The following is a 21,085-nucleotide window of genomic DNA, read 5'->3' as shown; positions in this document are numbered from 1 at the left end:
CATGATTCTCCTAAAAGTTCCCCGTGCAGTACGACAGCTTTGTTACTTTGTGTCTATACGTTTGAGAGACTAAATAAATTCCTTAAATTCAAATTAAAAAAACAAGCAGTGAAACTATCTTTAAATCTGATTAGTTCCCGGTGGGTCGACGTGATGACGTCACCGACGACGGCGTGCTGAAGACGCTTATGTAAATGACAGGAAACCTCCTCCTCCTCCTGTGATTCGCGGGAAAAGTGAAAAATGGCGGCGGTTGAAGTTTGAAGTTTAGCGCCACGAAAACAGACAGGAGACAGAGAGAGAGAGAGACTGGCAGAGAGAGAGACAGACAGAGAGATAGAGAGACGGAGACAACGGGGCAGAGGCCCGGAGAGAGAGAGACAGTTAAAAGACGCTACAGCCCCGGACTGTGTGTCCCGGTGGAGTCCAACCTGTCGGTCGGAGCAGCACCAGCCTGTCTGTGGCTCAGAGGACCAGAGCACCGGAGACAGGTGGACACAGAGCGAACCGGAGGACGTGCCGTTGAGGTAAGACGTGTGTTTTCTGTGTTTGAGGCCGTTTGTGGTGATAAAGTGCTCGGTATGAGAGCGGGTCGTTGGCCGTTTCTCTGCCCGGTGTTGTGCTGAGTTTGGGCATCTCACCCCCCCCTCACAAGCTACTACTGAGTCTCATTCAACATTAATAACCCTAAACTTTACAGTTATAGACTACAGATCATTTAACATCCGTATGGAGCCTGAGCAAGAAGATTATATGGGTTATAAAGACTGCGCTACTTTCTCTTAAAAGTCATATTCATTTCCGTTATGGATGCAAAACTCTGCACAACACCGGACCGAAACACGTTATTACAGCCGAGTTACCCCGCAGGTGTGTGTGTGTGCTTGTGTGTGTGTGTGTGTGCGCTTGTGTGTGTGTGTGTGTGTGTGTGCGTGTGTGCGCGCGCGTGTGTGTGTGTCTCTGTCTGTGTGTGGTTCTGATGAGAGGATGAACTGCGCATGCTCTGACATGTCAAAATCCCCCTGACAGTTCAGGAATGAATCACAGACACAACCTGTGTAACTGACAACCTGTCTGTCTGCCTGCCTGTCTGTTTGTGTAACTATCTCTGGTAGTAGTAGTAGTGAGAGAGAGATTCAGTTTTTCTCTCTAACTGTCTTTCTGCCTGTCTGTCTTTCTCTCTGTCTGCCTGCCTTTCTGCCTGTCTGCCTGTCTGTCTCGAGCGTAGGTATATGTAAGGAGATAACATAGGCACAGGCTAATTACTGATCACTAACATGCTAGTTAACATTAGTCATTAAACCTAAACAGATAATGGAAGTCCAAACTGCCTGTGAGCTTCTCCTGTACTATACGGTAATTCCTCTACTGTGTGACAGTAAGTCTCGTGGTTATGACCCAATCGTTAGCCTATTGTTATAAAAGCGTCTGCTACGGAGCCATAACGTGAGGTACAAGGTAATGGAGCCTTTTATACATTGTCGTGTTTCTTTAGAAATAAACAACGGACAAATAGAGTCTTTAAACGCTTCAGATGTAAAGTTATTCTCTGTCAGAGTGGCGTCAGAATGAATGGGAGTCAATGGGATGCTAACGGGAGGTGATGTCTCGGTAGCATCAGAAATAACTCTGTTACACAGAGACTCTCACACAGTCGCAGCTGGGACATTAACACTTAGATTAGTGCTGTAATGTCATTTCTTTTTGATAAAATGGATGTAGTGATTGTGTGAGTGAAGTAACCACAGACAGTTGTCCTACCGTAGCAGTAGGGCTGTCAAAATTACTCAAAAATGACGTTTGAATATTCCCTCTAAACAAACACCGAATATTCGAACATCTGGTTGCGCATGCATGCCCATTTTGTCAATGAGCGCATTACGTCAATAACAGAACAAATGAATACAGAGAGACATAAATACTTGTATAGGTAGTCTATTTAAGTTCAAACATATTTGACAAAGTATTACCTACACAAAAACAAGACGGTGCAAGATGCCTGTTGTCCTCCAGCAACGCTGGAAGAGGACCCGATGCGGACAGCGGCACTTTACGCGTTACCGGTTAGTTGAGCGGCAGCAGCAGCGTGAAGGCGCTCTCAAGCAGCCCTCAGCCCGCTACAGCGCTAGCCAGCCGGAGCTTCAACAGTTCGCAAAAGGGCCGACGAAACCTCTCAGGAACTATATGTTGTGTTTAATGTCGTTCAAGAGGATGGCAACGTAGCACGCAAACCCGATCAGATGAAAGGTAGACAGCCTTTAGAGTGCTCTAACGTTACAGCCAGTCCCCGCGGCTCAGTGGAGGAGGCTAACAGCTGGAAGCTAATCACAGCTTCACAGCATATTCATCTGGATACAAGCGTTACATTATGGAAGATAGAAGGGATTCTGAACAGCGATGCCCACACACACACACTCACACACACACCCGCACACACGCACACAGAGACACACACACATGCACACCGCGCACGCACACTCACACTCCACACACACTCACACACAACACACACACCCGCACACACACACATTCACTCACACACACTACACACACCACGCTTTACGCACACTTACACACACACACACACACACAACATACGCGCTACACACACACACACACCATACTTACACGCTTATACACACACACACACACACACACACACACCTGCAGCATAACGCACACACACACACTCACACACACCACACACACACCCGCACCACACACACACACACACACACACACACCCGCACGCGTACCCGCAACACACACACTCACACACACACACCCGCCACACAACACACACACGCTTACACACGCCACGCGCACGCACGCACACACACGCACAAAGCACACACACGCAACACACACTCACACACACACGCACCGCAAACGCACTCACACACACACGCACTACACACACACACACACTCACACACACACACGCACTCACACACACTCACACACATGCACACACACTCACATGCACACACACACACAACTACACACACACACACACACATGACACACACACACATGCACACACACACAATACACTAACACACACACACATGCACACTCTCACACTCTCACACACTCTCTCACACCCACACACACACACACGCACAGAGACACACACACACTCTCTCACACACACACACACACACACATGCACACACACAATACAGTACATACTCACATGCACACACACACACACACTCACACACACATGCACTCTCACACACTCACACACCTGCACACACACACACACACACACACACGCCACAGCGAAACAAGCGCCGATGTTATTGTCGTTACTACCGCCGCAGCACATGTAACTAATTAGAAACGATTACAGTACAATTATAATTACCGCTGGCGAAGAAAAACTAACGCTACCCTCGTTACTGTAGGTAGCCTACAATACACCCTCCATGATGAGCTAACTAGTTAATAAACGCTCCATGATGAGCTAACTAGTTAATAAACCCTCCATGATGAGCTAACTAGTTAATAAACCCTCCATGATGAGCTAACTAGTCAATACACCCTCCATGATGAGCTAACTAGTTAATACACCCTCCATGATGAGCTAACTAGTCAATACACCTCCATGATGAGCTAACTAGTTAATAAACGCCCATGATGAGCTAACTAGTCAATACACCTCCATGATGAGCTAACTAGTCAATACACCCTCCATGATGAGCTAACTAGTCAATACACCCTCCATGATGAGCTAACTAGTTAATAAACGCTCCATGATGAGCTAACTAGTCAATACACCCTCCATGATGAGCTAACTAGTTAATACACCCTCCATGATGAGCTAACTAGTCAATACACCCTCCATGATGAGCTAACTAGTCAATACACCCTCCATGATGAGCTAACTAGTTAATACACCCTCCATGATGAGCTAACTAGTCAATACACCCTCCATGATGAGCTAACTAGTTAATACACCCTCCATGATGAGCTAACTAGTCAATACACCCTCCATGATGGCTATAGTAATACACCTCCATGATGAGCTAACTAGTCAATACACCCTCCATGATGAGCTAACTAGTCAATACACCCTCCATGATGAGCTAACTAGTCAATACACCCTCCATGATGAGCTAACTAGTCAATACACCCTCCATGATGAGCTAACTAGTTAATAAACGCTCCATGATGAGCTAACTAGTCAATACACCCTCCATGATGAGCTAACTAGTCAATACACCCTCCATGATGAGCTAACTAGTCAATACACCCTCCATGATGAGCTAACTAGTCAATACACCCTCCATGATGAGCTAACTAGTTAATACACCCTCCATGATGAGCTAACTAGTTAATAAACCCTCCATGATGAGCTAACTAGTTAATACACCCTCCATGATGGGCTAACTAGTTAATACACCCTCCATGATGAGCTAACTAGTTAATAAACCCTCCATGATGAGCTAACTAGTCAATACTGATCAGTATACCCACCTACCTGTTGTACAGGCAGAAACATGTAGAAATCCAGATTTCAGTCTGCTCTGTCCACTCGCAAAGCAGACAGCCCGACAGACAGACTGCCCGACAGACAGACTGCCAGACAGACAGACTGCCCGACAGACAGACTGCCAGACAGACAGACAGCCCGACAGACAGACAGACAGACAGACAGACAGACAGACAGACAGCCCGACAGACAGCCCGACAGACAGCCCGACAGACAGACAGACAGACAGCCAGACAGACAGACAGCCCGACAGACAGACAGCCCGACAGACAGACAGCCCGACAGACAGACAGCCCGACAGACAGACAGACAGACAGCCTGAGCTACCGCGAGCATTTTTTTCCACTTTTTTTTTTTTATTCGAATATTAATTTTCACCTTCGAAATTCGTTTTTTAAAAACTATTCGAATATATATTCAAATTTAGACTATTCGTTGACAGCCCTACGTAGCAGTGATCAGTAATTAGCCTGTGCCTATGTTATCTCCTTACATATACCTACGCTCTCCGTCTCTGTAAGATTGGGAATGATTGAGATTTCTCTCGGCACAGCTACCAGAAGACTTCACACTTTCAGACAGGTTGCTCACGTCACATCTACGTCTTCAAGCTCAGTTGGAGGCTGCTCAGTAACGCTCAGCCAGCACCGGGAAAGAGACTTCTGACATCCTTCACTGGTCTCAGACCAGAGACACGGGGTCTGGGGGTCCAGTGTGTGTGTGTGTGTGTATATATATATATACTGTCTCTGGTTGTAATGTCAGACAGCCAATCACAGACATGATTAGATCTTGGTAGAAGCATGCTGCGTGCTGATTGGCTCACTGAAGCAGATTCCGTGTTGTTATAACACAGATCGTGATGCTGTCCTGCCCTCGTTGTTCTCCGTGAAGTTAACAGGAAGTGATGTCATGTAGCGTTTTATAACATTGCGTCACTCTGTTTAAAGAACCAGCTGTTTCAACGCTCCGCTGCTTGTCAGGAAGTACGGACACTGACGTGATCGTCTCTCTGCAGGATGTTCGAGGATCTGAGAAGCTTCTGTAGTCTGGAGCCACCGGTGTCTCCGGGGGGCGCAGCCTGTCGCAGGGGGCGGAGCCTGTCTCCTGGAGGCGGAGCCTGTCACAGGGGGCGGGGCTTGGATGATGGAGAGGGGGCGGAGTCCAGTCTAAGTGTTGGACAGTTCGTCCTCTGTCATTGGTCGGATGGACTCTACTACCTGGGCAAGATACAGAGGGTAACACACACACACACACACAGAGATACACACACACATACACACACACACACACACACACACACACACACACAGAGATACACATACACATAAACACACACATACACACAGACAGACAGACAGACAGACAGACAGACAGATATATATACACAGACACACACACACACACATACATACACATAGACTAAAATAGTGTCTCTTGTGATTGGTGGGTGTAAATCTCTGTGCTGTGATTGGTGGACAGGTGAGCCCTCCCAGGCAGAGCTGCTTCGTTACGTTTGAGGACAACTCCAAGTTCTGGGTCCTCTGGAAGGACATCCAACACGGTGAGAGACAGACAGGCAGAGAGACAGACAGACCGAGAGAGAGAGACAGGCAGGCAGACAGAGAGACAGGCAGGCAGACAGAGAGACAGGCAGGCAGAGAGACAGACCGAGAGACAGGCAGGCAGAGATTAGATTAGATTGAACTTTATTGTCCAGTGTAGACAGGACCAGAGATGTAGTACAGTGTAGACAGTAGAATACAGGTGGTTAACAGGAGGTGGTTCAGAGCACAGGTGTCAAACTCAAGGCTCGTGGGCCAAATCCGGCCCATTGCAGATTTATATCCGGCCCGTATATCAATTTGGGTTCATAATACATTTTGCCCCTCCTAGTTGTGCTCCAAACCAAAAACACAGGAAAGTGTTTTTTAAACTACAATATCTTGAAATTCAAAACAGACATCTGACAGATTTGCTGAATCTGAGACTCAGACATTCTCCCAGAAGCAGAGAGAGAGTTTAATATTCAGGCTGAGAAACTGGTTGTTGTTAAAAAAAAATTATAATTGTTTTTGCTTGATTTGTTAAATTCTGTGATGGGAGGAACTCTTTAGATGACTTCTGTAGGGCTTCATGTCAACAAAAATGACGGAAAAAGCAACAAATTTACAAAACGGTGACAAATGTCTGAGAAGGCCACAAAAACGTTGGAACAAAAATGAGGAAAAAAGTTACAAAATGTTAAAAAAAGAAGAAGTGACATGCAGTAACAAACGCACATCAAACTCTCCATGTCTGTCCCTCGGTGTGATTCTCTTCTTCCAGTGAAGAGGAGTTTGACTCCCTGGTTTAGAGTCATATCAATTACATGTTAATGTGTGCAGTGTATTAGAAGTTACCTTATGAGAGCTGAGTAAATATGTAGTATGAACAACATGTACAGATATGTGCTATGTAGCATCAGGGACATTATAATAGTAGTAAGAATAATATAGATATATGCAGTGTGACAAAGAGACAGACAGGCAGAGAGACAGACAGGCTGTTGAGGGTAGATGTCGAAGAGTAGTCTTGAGCAGATGTAAACACTCAGGATGAGTCAAAGATGATGTTGAAATGATGGGCTTTTATTATTATCACAATTAAGGCCCACAGGCAAAATCGTGAAATAAAAATTAACAAAACAATTAAGGAAAACAGAAAAATATATACTTTCAAGGAAATAAAATAACTTGACTTGAGAGTCAAAACAATCAGATAATATACATAAACAGCTGTTCACAAATTGGACCTTAAATCAAGTCACCACACTGAGGAAATCTACCAGACTTACATCCTACTCCTTCAGGTTTTCCTCACGCTCTGTTCCCTACAAGTACTACTGCTAGGCTATATAGCCTGAAGCCCCGCCCCTCTAATTGGACCATACCAACACAACACAATGCAGGGGTGGCTCAGGTGAATAGACCGTAACGGCTCCATACAGCCAACATTAATAAGTCGAGGATGCTAGACAGTAACAGCATATCATTTATATAATTGACATTCCAATTAGCCACAGCCACAAGACATCTTGTTGGCTGTAAAATGTAATTCTTAAAATGCCGGTTAACTTCCTGTTACCCCGTAAGTCATTGACCCATTTAAACTCAAGGATCGCGGCAAACTTTCCCTTATAACAAAGAGAGCCCATGCTGGTAGGACAAAAGATCATGTTGCCCTCCTCTAGCTTTTAAACTCAATAAAACAAACATTAGTTAAGAAAGACACAAGTGTTGCGTGATTAATATAACTGGTGATGTCTGTGACAGTCTGTACGGTTTTAAACAATAGACAATGATGTAGCTACAGCATATAAATCACCGTAGTATAAGATAAGTTAAATGTGTACACAAGAAAGCTACGGGATTATGTGATGAATGACTATGTTAACAGATGGTTTGACCACCGTGTGTGGAAATTAACAGAACATATTAACAGCTGAACAAACCCATACAGGCAACGTTGACACTCAGTGCTGGAGATACACAATAGGTAGGTCACTCAGGCAAAGAGACAGACAAAGAGACAGACAGGCAGACAGACGGGCAGACGGGCAGAGAGACAGACCCCAACAACAACAAATACTCAGACTTTTTCTGAACTATATGTAATAACTTTTTTGTAAATATTGGACTTTTTTTCTCTGTAAATATTGAGACTTTCTCACATCCAGGCAGAGATCTAAATGAGCATTAAGGTGTCAGACAGACAGACAGACAGACAGGCAGGCAGGCAGGCAGGCAGGCAGACAGGCAGGCAGGCAGGCAGACAGACAGGCAGAGATCTAAATGAGCATTAAGGTATCAGGCAGGCAGAGACAGACAGACAGACAGACAGAGAGACAGACAGACAGAGATCTAAATGAGCATTAAGGTGTCAGGCAGGCACAGACAGACAGACAGACAGACAGACAGACAGACAGACAGACAGAGATCTAAATGAGCATTAAGGTGTCAGGCAGGCACAGACAGACAGACAGACAGACAGACAAAGATCTAAATGAGCATTAAGGTGTCAGGCAGGCACAGACAGACAGACAGACAGACAGACAGACAGACAGACAGAGATCTAAATGAGCATTAAGGTGTCAGGCAGGCAGAGACAGACAGACAGACAGACAGAGATCTAAATGAGCATTAAGGTATCAGGAGGCAGAGACAGACAGACAGACAGACAGACAGACAGACAGACAGACAGACAGAGATCTAAATGAGCATTAAGGTGTCCTTCTCACTGCTTCTGTCTCAATCATCCAATCACATTGCAGCTGGTGTGCCGGGGGAGGAGCCTCGCTGCTCTGTCTGCCGGGAGGCGGAGCCAGACTCTGACAGCCAATCAAACCACAACAACCAGATCCTCATCTGCGGCAAGTGTGGCATCGGTAAGTGAGACAGGCAGACAGACAGGCAATTTTAAATATTATTCTAACATTTTACAGATTGTAAAAGCAACTGTCTGTCTGTCTGTCTGTCTCTCTGCCTGTCTCTCTCTCTCTCTCTCTCTCTCTCTCTCTCTGCCTGTCTCTCTACCTGTCTGTCCTGCAGGTTTTCACCAGCAGTGCCATGTTCCTGCTGTAGAGGGCAGCGTCAGTCTCAGTCCCTGGTTCTGTAGACGTTGTGTCTTTGCTCTAGCTGTCCGGGTACACACACACACACACACACACACACACACACACACACACTGACACAGACACACACACACACACACACACACACTGACACAGACACACACACACACAGACACACACACACACACAGACACACACACACACACACACACACACACACACACACACACACACACACACAGACACAGACAGACACACACAGACACACACACACTGACATCCCAGAGGATGGGAGGTCCTCAGCTCCGTATAACCACTCTCTCTCTCTCTCTCTGTCTCTCTCCCTGTCTGTCTGTCTCCCTCTCTCTCTCCCTGTCTCTCTCTCTCTCCCTGTCTGTCTGTCTTTCTCTCTCCCTGTCTGTCTCCCTGTCTGTCTGTCTCTCTCCTGACAGAAAGGCGGTGCTCTGAAGAAAGGTCTGATAGCCAAAGCTCTGACCTCCATGAAGCAGGTCCTGCTCTACGATCTGGACTCTCTGGACTGGGACTCTCAGCACCGGACCAATCAGCAGCAGTGTTACTGTTACTGTGGCGGCCCCGGAGAGTAAGCCCCGCCCCCCATTAGATAGATAGATAGATAGATAGATAGATAGATAGATAGATAGATAGATAGATAGATAGATTGATTTTTATTGATCCCAAAAAAATGGGAAATAACGGTGTTGCAGCAGCAAAATATCAGACACACAGCACACATACAGAGTATACATTAAATAATAGGAAACTATATACATGAAATAATAATTGAATACTACACGAGCAATATTTAAAATATATACAATTTGGAAATAAAATGTTAAACTGTTTCAATAGATATAGATAAACTTAATGTACAAGTTGGGGAGTAAACATGTACAACTGTTTCCCTAGTAATGATAGGATGTAGATAAGGTGCATTCAGTGCAGTTGTGATGTATATGAGTCTTATCTCCCACTCAGTGATGAAGTGTTAAAAAGTTTGATTGCCTGTGGTAGGAATGATTTCCTGTAGCGGTCCGTGTGACATCGAAGCTGTCGGAGCCTCTTAGAGAAGCTGCTCCTCTGTTGAGCCAGTGTGGGGGGGGGAGAGGGTGGTCGGGGTTATCCATGATAGATAACAGTTTGTTCAGTGACCTCCTCTCCACCACAGCTTCAGATGTGTCCTGTTTGCAGCCAATAATAGTTACTGTTACTGTGGTGACCCTGGAGAGTAAGCCCCGCCCCCTTATTACTGTTACTGTGGTGACCCTGGAGAGTAAGACCCCCCCCTTATTACTGTTACTGTGGTGACCCTGGAGAGTAAGAGTAGTGTATAATAGTTTAGTGATGTAATATATACGATCGACAGTCGGACTGACCAGATGTTGTAGCCGTTCCACTTCCTGCCCGGCTCCGTCAGACAGGGACCTGGAGCGTGGACCTAGCCTGGTGGGATCTAGGCCCGACCAATCAGAGACAGACCTGGAGCGTAGACCTAGCCTGGTGGGATCTAGGCCCGACCAATCAGAGACAGCCACACTGTGGCTCCCTGCTCCCTGCTCTGTCAGACATGCTGTGTCTAACGTGTAATAACGTGTAATAACGTGTAATAATGTGTAATAACATGTAATAATGTGTAATAACATGTAATAACATGTAATAATGTGTAATAACATGTAATAATGTGTTATTACGTGTAATAATGTGTAATAACATGTGTTGTAGGTGGTACCTGAAGATGCTGCAGTGTTTCCGGTGTCAGCAGTGGTTCCATGAAGCCTGCACGCAGTGTCTGCAGGAGGCCATGCTGTTCGGAGACAGGTGGGACTCAAATACCTCTTACAATACTCTTAAATACCTCTTACAATACTCTTTAAAAATACTCTCAAATACCTCTTACAATACTGTCAAATACCTCTTACAATACTGTCAAATACCTCTTACAATACTCTCAAATACTCTCAAAATATTCTCTAGTTTTCTCTGAAGGTATCTGACGTGTTTCACCGAGCAACGTTAAATTCTTACCTTTCATAGACACTCTCGTCTGGTTTACATATGAAGGAGGTGACCAGAGTTGCTTTTTTCCATCTTAGAAACCTCTCCAGGATCAGATCACTACTGTCGTTTAAGGACTCTGAGGTCCTCATTCATGCCTTTGTGTCCTCCAGGCTAGATTATTGTAGTGTTCTTCTGTCGGGTCTTTGAGTCTGCAGATGGTTCAGGATGCTGCAGCTCGTGTTCTGACCTCCAGATATGAACACATTACACCAGACCCTCTCTCCTCTGGCTCCCTGGTCATGCCACCGCAGACTTTAAGGTGTTGCTGCTAACCTCTAGCAGCATCGCTAACCTTCTCTCTCTCTCTCTCTCTCTCTCTCTCTCTCTCTCTTTCTTCAGGTTCTATCTCTTCCTGTGTGCAGCGTGTAATAAAGGTCTCTCTCTCTTTCTTCAGGTTCTATCTCTTCCTGTGTGCAGCGTGTAATAAAGGTCTCTCTCTCTTCTTCAGGTTCTATCTCTTCCTGTGTGCAGCGTGTAATAAGCTCGTCTCTCTCTCTTCTTCAGGTTCTATCTCTTCCTGTGTGCAGCGTGTAATAAAGGTCTCTCTCTCTCTCTCTTCAGGTTCTATCTCTTCCTGTGTGCAGCGTGTAATAAAGGTCTCTCTCTCTTTCTTCAGGTTCTATCTCTTCCTGTGTGCAGCGTGTAATAAAGGTCTCTCTCTCTTTCTTCAGGTTCTATCTCTTCCTGTGTGCAGCGTGTAATAAAGGTCTCTCTCTCTTTCTTCAGGTTCTATCTCTTCCTGTGTGCAGTGTGTAATAACGGTCTCTCTCTCTCTTTCTTCAGGTTCTATCTCTTCCTGTGTGCTGTGTGTAATAGTCTCTCTCTCTCTTTCTTCAGGTTCTATCTCTTCCTGTGTGCAGCGTGTAATAAAGGTCTCTCTCTCTCTTTCTTCAGGTTCTATCTCTTCCTGTGTGCGCGTGTAATAAAGGTCTCTCTCTCTTTCTTCAGGTTCTATCTCTTCCTGTGTGCGGCGTGTAATAAAGGCCTCTCTCTTTCTTCAGGTTCTATCTCTTCCTGTGTGCAGCGTGTAATAAAGGTCTCTCTCTCTTTCTTCAGGTTCTATCTCTTCCTGTGTGCAGCGTGTAATAAAGGTCTCTCTCTCTTTCTTCAGGTTCTATCTCTTCCTGTGTGCAGCGTGTAATAAAGGTCTCTCTCTCTCTTTCTTCAGGTTCTATCTCTTCCTGTGTGCAGCGTGTAATAAAGGTCTCTCTCTCTCTCTCTTCAGGTTCTATCTCTTCCTGTGTGCAGCGTGTAATAAACAGTGTGTCTCTTTTTTTTTTTTTTTTTTTTTTTTAAAAAAAAGTTGGATTTTTTTTTTTTTTTTTTTTTAAACTTTTAAAAAAGTAATGCGGCGGCGCTGTCTCTGCGCTGGGTGGACGTGGTTCATCTCGTTCTCTATAATCTGTCCGTCAGCAGCAAGAAGAAATACTTTGAGCTGGATGAGATCCTCGCCTTCGTCTCCGCTAACTGGGACCACCTGCAGCTCGGGAAGGTACTGGGCCAAACTGGGCCAGGTTAAACCAAACCCCATTTTCCTTTTTGGTTGTTTACAACTTTTCTCTCAAAATATTTGACTTTATTTCTTCAAATATTGGCCTTTTCTCTGAGGATATTGTGATGTTTGTGTGAGAGTTTTGAGCTCTGTTTTCTGTTTGTTGTCTAGCTGTCTAACACTCCTCCATCAGAGAGGGGGCAGCACCTGCTGGACGCTCTCAATAAATACAAGAGCAAGTACGAATCACACACACACACACACACACACACACACACACACACACACACACACACACACACACATACATACACATTATAAACTAACTCATTCTATTATTACACACTATAAACTAACTCATTCTATTATTATTACACACATTATAAACTAACTCATTCTATTATTACACACACTATAAACTAACTCATTCTATTATTACACACATTATAAACTAACTCATTCTATTATTACACATTATAAATAACTCATTCTATTATTACACAATTAAACTAATCTTTTTTATAACTAACTCATTCTATTATACACACTATAAACTAACTCATTCTATTATTACACACTATAAACTAACTCATTCTATTATTACACATTATAAACTAACTCATTCTATTATTACACACATTATAAACTAACTCATTCTATTATTACACATTATAAACTAACTCATTCTATTATTACACATTATAAACTAACTCATTCTATTATTACACACTATAAACTAACTCATTCTATTATTATTACACACACATTATAAACTAACTCATTCTATTATTATTACACACACATTATAAACTAACTCATTCTATTATTACACACACACATTATAAACTAACTCATTCTATTATTACACACTATAAACTAACTTAAAATTATAACTAACTATTCATTATTACACATTATAAACTAACTCATTCTATTTTATTACAACACATTATAAACTAACTCTCTATTATTATTACACACACATTATAAACTAACTCCATCTCATTCTATTATTACACACACATTATAAACTAACTCATTCTATTATTACACATTATAAACTAACTCATTCTATTATTACACATTATAAACTAACTCATTCTATTATTATTACACACACATTATAAACTAACTCATTCTATTATTATTACACACACATTATAAACTAACTCATTCTATTATTACACACTATAAACTAACTCATTCTATTATTATTACACACATTATAAACTAACTCATTCTATTATTACACACTATAAACTAACTCATTCTATTATTATTACACACACATTATAAACTAACTCATTCTATTATTATTACACACACATTATAAACTAACTCATTCTATTATTATTACACACACATTATAAACTAACTCATTCTATTATTACACACACATTATAAACTAACTCATTCTATTATTACACACTATAAACTAACTCATTCTATTATTATTACACACACATTATAAACTAACTCATTCTATTATTATTACACACACATTATAAACTAACTCATTCTATTATTACACATTATAAACTAACTCATTCTATTATTATTACACACACATTATAAACTAACTCATTCTATTATTATTACACACACATTATAAACTAACTCATTCTATTATTACACATTATAAACTAACTCATTCTATTATTATTACACACACATTATAAACTAACTCATTCTATTATTATTATTATTAGACACTATAAACTAACTCATTCTATTATTACACATTATAAACTAACTCATATTATTATTACACACGCATTGTAAACTAACTCATATTATTAGACTGGGTATATAACTCGTATCTGTGTGTGATCGTCTGTGTTAATGACTGTAATGTGTGTGTGTGTGTGTGTGTGTGTGTGTGTGTGTGTGTGTGTGTGTGTGTTCAGGTTTCTGTGTGGGAAGGAGATAAAGAAAAGGAAGTGCATCTTTCGTCTGCGGACCAGAGTCCCCCCCAACCCCCCCTCCAAACTCTTTCCTGAGCGCGCTCAGAGCGACGGAGGCCAGGGCCGCAAGACCCCCGCCGCCAGGAACAGGTGGGCTGCATCTGGAACCCACACTAACATGTTATTAAGTAGTTATAACTAAGGGTTATTAAGTAGTTATAACTAAGATGTTATTAAGTAGTTATAACTAACATGTTATTAAGTAGTTATAACTAAGGGTTATTAAGTAGTTATAACTAAGATGTTATTAAGTAGTTATAACTAAGATGTTATTAAGTAGTTATAACTAAGATGTTATTAAGTAGTTATAACTAAGGGTTATTAAGTAGTTATAACTAAGGGTTATTAAGTAGTTATAACTAAGATGTTATTAAGTAGTTATAACTAAGGGTTTATTAAGTAGTTATAACTAAGATGTTATTAAGTAGTTATAACTAAGGGTTATTAAGTAGTTATAACTAAGATGTTATTAAGTAGTTATAACTAAGGGTTATTAAGTAGTTATAACTAAGGGTTATTAAGTAGTTATAACTAAGATGTTATTAAGTAGTTATAACTAACATGTTATTAAGTAGTTATAACTAAGGGTTATTAAGTAGTTATAACTAAGATGTTATTAAGTAGTTATAACTAAGATGTTATTAAGTAGTTATAACTAAGATGTTATTAAGTAGTTATAACTAAGATGTTATTAAGTAGTTATAACTAAGATGTTATTAAGTAGTTATAACTAAGATGTTATTAAGTAGTTATAACTAAGGGTTATTAAGTAGTTATAACTAAGATGTTATTAAGTAGTTATAACTAAGGGTTATTAAGTAGTTATAACTAAGATGTTATTAAGTAGTTATAACTAAGGGTTATTAAGTAGTTATAACTAAGGGTTATTAAGTAGTTATAACTAAGGGTTATTAAGTAGTTATAACTAAGATGTTATTAAGTAGTTATAACTAACATGTTATTAAGTAGTTATAACTAAGATGTTATTAAGTAGTTATAACTAAGGGTTATTAAGTAGTTATAGCTAAGATGTTATTAAGTAGTTATAACTAACATGTTATCAAGTAGTTATAACTAAGATGTTATTAAGTAGTTATAACTAAGATGTTATTAAGTAGTTATAACTAAGAGTTATTAAGTAGTTATAACTAAGATGTTATTAAGTAGTTATAACTAAGATGTTATTAAGTAGTTATAACTAAGATGTTTATTAAGTAGTTATAACTAAGTGTTATTAAGTAGTTATACCTAAGATGTTATTAAGTAGTTATAACGGTTATTAAGTAGTTATAACTAAGGGTTATTAAATAGTTATAACTAAGATGTTATTAAGTAGTTATAACTAAGATGTTATTAAGTAGTTATAACTAAGATGTTATTAAGTAGTTATAACTAAGATGTTATTAAGTAGTTATACCTAAGATGTTATTAAGTAGTTATAAGGGTTATTAAGTAGTTATAACTAAGGGTTATTAAGTAGTTATAGCTAAGATGTTATTAAGTAGTTATAACTAACATGTTATCAAGTAGTTATAACTAAGATGTTATCAAGTAGTTATAACTAACATGTTATCAAGTAGTTATAACTAAGATGTTATCAAGTAGTTATAACTAAGATGTTATCAAGTAGTTATAACTAACATGTTATCAAGTAGTTATAACTAAGATGTTATCAAGTAGTTATAACTAAGATGTTATTAAGTAGTTATAACTAAGATGTTATTAAGTAGTTATAACTAAGATGTTATCAAGTAGTTATAACTAAGATGTTATTAAGTAGTTATAACTAAGATGTTATTAAGTAGTTATAACTAAGATGTTATTAAGTAGTTATAACTAAGATGTTATTAAGTAGTTATAACTAAAGGCGCTCACACACCATGCCGATAATCGGATGTCTGACAGTCTGGTGAGGTCGGTGACTCGAGTCTGTTCGGTGTGTTCTGTGCCGTCGTCAGTCTGAGGAGCCGTCGGCCTTCATTTGGGCCGATTTGACTTGTATAATCGGGGGGGGGGCGGGCACTGCCGGCAGTCAGACTCAATGACCAATCTGATTGGTGGAGAGCTAACCAGGAAACGGGGAGCGGGATGAGCGTGACTAGAGTCCCTCAAAATCTGATGAAAATCTTTTAAACTGACCTTTGTTGATCTGAAATGAAGACAGATTCAGCAACTATACACACACAGACACACACAGACACAGACACACGGCCCATTTCTCTCTTAAACTGTTTTCAGAAACACGTTTCAGTGAACTATTTTAGTACAATATGAGATCGGATTCTGAACGAGACGCCATGACGAGAAACCGGACCCACGTGACGTGTTCGTCCAATCAGCTGCCGGTTTTCATTTTTTGGGAACGACAGTACAGATTAGCTCCGCCTGCTGCCAATGGAGACGTATTGGGTCTCGTCTCTTCGGTGTGTTCTGAGGAACTTTCTGGACCAACTCGGGGAGGCTGATCAGTCCGACTGGCTCTACTGCCGACGGTCGGCCGTCTGTGTAAGCAGCTTAAGATGTTATCCATCCATCCATCTTCGTCCGCTTATCCGGTGTCGGATCGCGGGGGGAGCAGCTCCAGCAGGGGACCCCAAACTTCCCTTTCCCGAGCAACATTAACCAGCTCCGACTGGGGGATCCCGAGGCGTTCCCAGGCCAGGTTGGAGATATAATCCCTCCACCTAGTCCTGGGTCTTCCCCGAGTCCTCCTCCCAGCTTAAGATGTTATGAAGTAGTTATAACCAACATGTTAAGTTGTTATAACAAAGATGTTATTAAGTAGTTATAACTAACATGTTATGTGTGTGTTTGTGTGTCTCTGTGTGTCTCTGTGTGTGTGTGTGTGTGTGTGTGTGTGTGTGTGTGTGTGTGTGTGTGTCTCTGTGTGTCTGTGTGTGTCTCTGTGTGTGTATGTGTGTGTTGTTGTGTGTGTGTTTTTGTGTGTTTGTTCTGTGTGTGTGTGTGTGTGTGTGTGTGTGTGTGTGTGTGTGTGTCTGTGTGTCTGTGTGTCTGTGTGTGTCTCTGTGTGTCTGTGTGTGTCTCTGTGTGTGTATGTGTGTGTGTCAGCAGTGCTTCAGCTGAGAGGAGGAAGAGGAAGTCCAAGTGGCTGCTAGAAGACGCCATCCCTAATGTAAGTCTTCCTACTTCTATTCTGTGTATAGAAATGAACCCAAAACATCCCAAAACTTTTTTCTCTTGTAATAATTAGATTTAGTTTTTCTAAAAAATAGGAAACCGTCCGATCAGTAGTGCGGAGACTCTGGCTGCAGAGTTACCAGATGGCATCGGGAGGTTTTGGCTTCACTTTAGCTTCCTCATTCACTCACTCACTGTGTATATAGTGTTTATTAAATAGTGAACTATATAGGGAACGACCAGACCAGATTTCGGACACTCACTGATAACACATGTTTGCGTGACTTGCGTCAGGAGTCTTTGTGTCTTTTCACACAAAGACTAGGCGAGCGGCGCCCAGCGTCTTCTAATACGTCCCTGAAACAAACCGAGCTCTCAGGAGGTTTTATATTATATATGTTACATTGTCTGTGTGTGTGTGTGTGTGTGTGTGTGTGTGTGTGTGTGTGTGTGTGTGTGTGTGTGTGTGTGTGTGTGTGTGTGTGTGTGTGTGTAGAACGAGCTGTCCTGCAGTTGGACGTCCAACCACCACATGGCCAACATCTTTGACTTCACGCTGGACGAGCTGCAGAGCCTCAAGAGGTGAGACACTGATTCATTCAGCACAGCGATGCGTTTAAGGGACGTTAAATAAAAGAGATGCAAAGGAAACCCCTCAGGGAATAACCTGTGTGCAGATATACAGCCTTATGATATGCAGTAGATTAATAACCATGTGTGTGCAGATATACAGCCTTATGATATGCAGTAGATTAATAACCATGTGTGCAGATATACAGCCTTATGATATGCAGTAGATTAATAACCTGTGTGTGCAGATATACAGCCTTATGATATGCAGTAGATTAATAACCTGTGTGTGCAGATATACAGCCTTATGATATGTAGGAGATTAATCCTGGTGGCAGTGATAAGGTCAGGAGGATAACGTGCTGGTGGTGTTTTCCAGCAGCTCCAGTAGGACGGTCAGTATCGATCAGGACTCTACCGATGCTTCAACTTCAGGGTCTGCTACAACCAGTGCCTCCTATCACTTCAGGTAACCTGCAGCTAACTAGCATACAGCTAACTAGCATACATCTACCATACAGCTAACTAACATACAGCTACCATACAGCTAACTACCATACAGCACTACGCTAATCTTACCTACATACTACCATACACTACCTACATCCTACACTAACTACCATACAGCTACCATACAGCTAACTACCATACAGCTACCATACAGCTAACTACCATACAGCTACCATACAGCTAACTACCATACAGCTAACTACCATACAGCTAACTACCATACAGCTAACTACCATACAGCTAACTACCATACAGCTAACTACCATACAGCTACCATACAGCTAACTACCATACAGCTACCATACAGCTAACTACCATACAGCTACCATACAGCTACCATACAGCTACCTACCATACAGCTAACTACCATACAGCTAACTACCATACAGCTAACTACCATACAGCTACCATACAGCTAACTACCATACAGCTACCATACAGCTAACTACCATACAGCTAACTACCATACAGCTACCTACCATACAGCTAACTACCATACATCTAATACCATAACAGCTACCATACAGCTAACCAATACACTACCATACAGCTAACTACCATACAGCTACCATACAGCTAACTACCATACAGCTAACTACCATACATCTACATAACCATACAGCTACCTACCATACAGCTAACTACCATACATCTACCATACAGCTACCTACCATACAGCTAACTACCATACATACCATACAGCTAACTACCATACAGCTAACTACCATACAGCTAACTACCATACAGCTAACTACCATACATCTACCATACAGCTACCTACCATACAGCTAACTACCATACAGCTAACTACCATACATCTACCATACAGCTAACTACCATACATCTACCATACAGCTAACTACCATACAGCTAACTACCATACAGCTACCATACAGCTAACTACCATACAGCTACCATACAGCTAACTACCATACAGCTAACTACCATACAGCTACCATACAGCTAACTACCATACAGCTAACTACCATACATCTACCATACAGCTACCATACAGCTACCTACCATACAGCTAACTACCATACAGCTAACTACCATACATCTACCATACAGCTACTACCATACAAATACAGCTAACTACCATACAGCTAACTACCATACATCAACCATACAGCTAACTACCATACAGCTAACTACCATACAGCTAACTACCATACATCTACCATACAGCTACCTACCATACAGCTAACTACCATACAGCTAACTACCATACATCTACCATACAGCTAACTACCATACATCTACCATACAGCTAACTACCATACATCTACCATACAGCTAACTACCATACATCTACCATACAGCTAACTACCATACAGCTACCATACGTTTTCACGTGTAGTAGAGAACCCTTAATGTGGCGAGGTGTTGACAGGAAGTGTCTCTGACCCCTGACCTCTGTCTGTGTGTCGCCAGGAGGAGGGTGGGCAGCAGGAAGAGGAAGTTGCCTAGCAACAGCTACAGCCAGTGGGCCAATCGCAGCGAGGCTGGCTCCGAGCCTCCTGGGATGCTGGAGGACGCAGAAGAAGAAGCGTCAGACTCCTCCCACTTCCTGTCGGACCCCACCCAGATCCCGTCTGACTCCTCCCTCTCCTCCATCTTCGGCGTGGGCGAGCGGTACCAGGTGCTGGCGCGCCGCGTCACGCCGCAAGGCGCCGTGCAGTACCTGCTGGAGTGGGAGGGGCCAACGCCTTATTAGGAAGCGTTACATCACCGGTGTATTCCTCCGCTCTCTTGTCCAATCGGAGCTCAGCAACGTCAGGAAGGTTTTAGTCCACGTTAATGTTTTTAAATCATGTCCGTTACCTCCGTCAGACTGTCGCTAACCTCATGTAAAGTTTTTAAACTTTATTTTGTTACAAACATGACAACACACAATGTCTCCTGGTTCAACATGTTGGGACGTCTGCTGAGGAGAGGAGGAGGAGGAGTCACAGCTGGTCATCAGTCTGGAGACACAAGTTAACTTAATATAGCCAAAGACACGCACACAGATATATACACACACAGACACACACACACGTACATACATATACACACACACACACGCACACAGATATACACACACAGACACACACACAGATATACACACAGACACACACACACGTACATACATATACACACAGACATACACACACGTACATACATATACACACACACGCACAGATATACACACACAGACACACACACACAGACACACACACGTA

At 41.9% G+C, this 21,085-nt stretch overlaps 1 protein-coding gene across 1 annotated transcript; it reads left to right on the top strand.

Moving 5' to 3' along the window:
* The first annotated feature begins 202 nt into the window (after window positions 1–202).
* Window positions 203–20,958, top strand: phf19 (PHD finger protein 19). The gene is made up of 15 exons (XM_039802526.1): window positions 203–527; window positions 5,517–5,736; window positions 5,981–6,062; window positions 8,811–8,924; window positions 9,088–9,182; window positions 9,563–9,711; window positions 10,851–10,946; window positions 11,581–11,634; window positions 12,531–12,678; window positions 12,850–12,917; window positions 14,586–14,732; window positions 17,715–17,775; window positions 18,277–18,362; window positions 18,730–18,819; window positions 20,295–20,958. The coding sequence occupies exons 2-15, from the start codon at window positions 5,518–5,520 to the stop codon at window positions 20,575–20,577; spliced, it is 1,692 nt and encodes a 563-aa protein (XP_039658460.1). The 5' UTR covers window positions 203–527; window position 5,517; the 3' UTR covers window positions 20,578–20,958.
* Window positions 20,959–21,085: the final 127 nt, after the last annotated feature.

The sequence above is a fragment of the Perca fluviatilis genome, chromosome 6, assembly GCF_010015445.1.
Source record: "Perca fluviatilis chromosome 6, GENO_Pfluv_1.0, whole genome shotgun sequence".
NCBI lineage: Eukaryota > Metazoa > Chordata > Actinopteri > Perciformes > Percidae > Perca > Perca fluviatilis.
The sequence above is the reverse complement of the archived record's forward strand: the minus strand, read 5'-3'. Positions and strand labels throughout refer to the sequence as shown.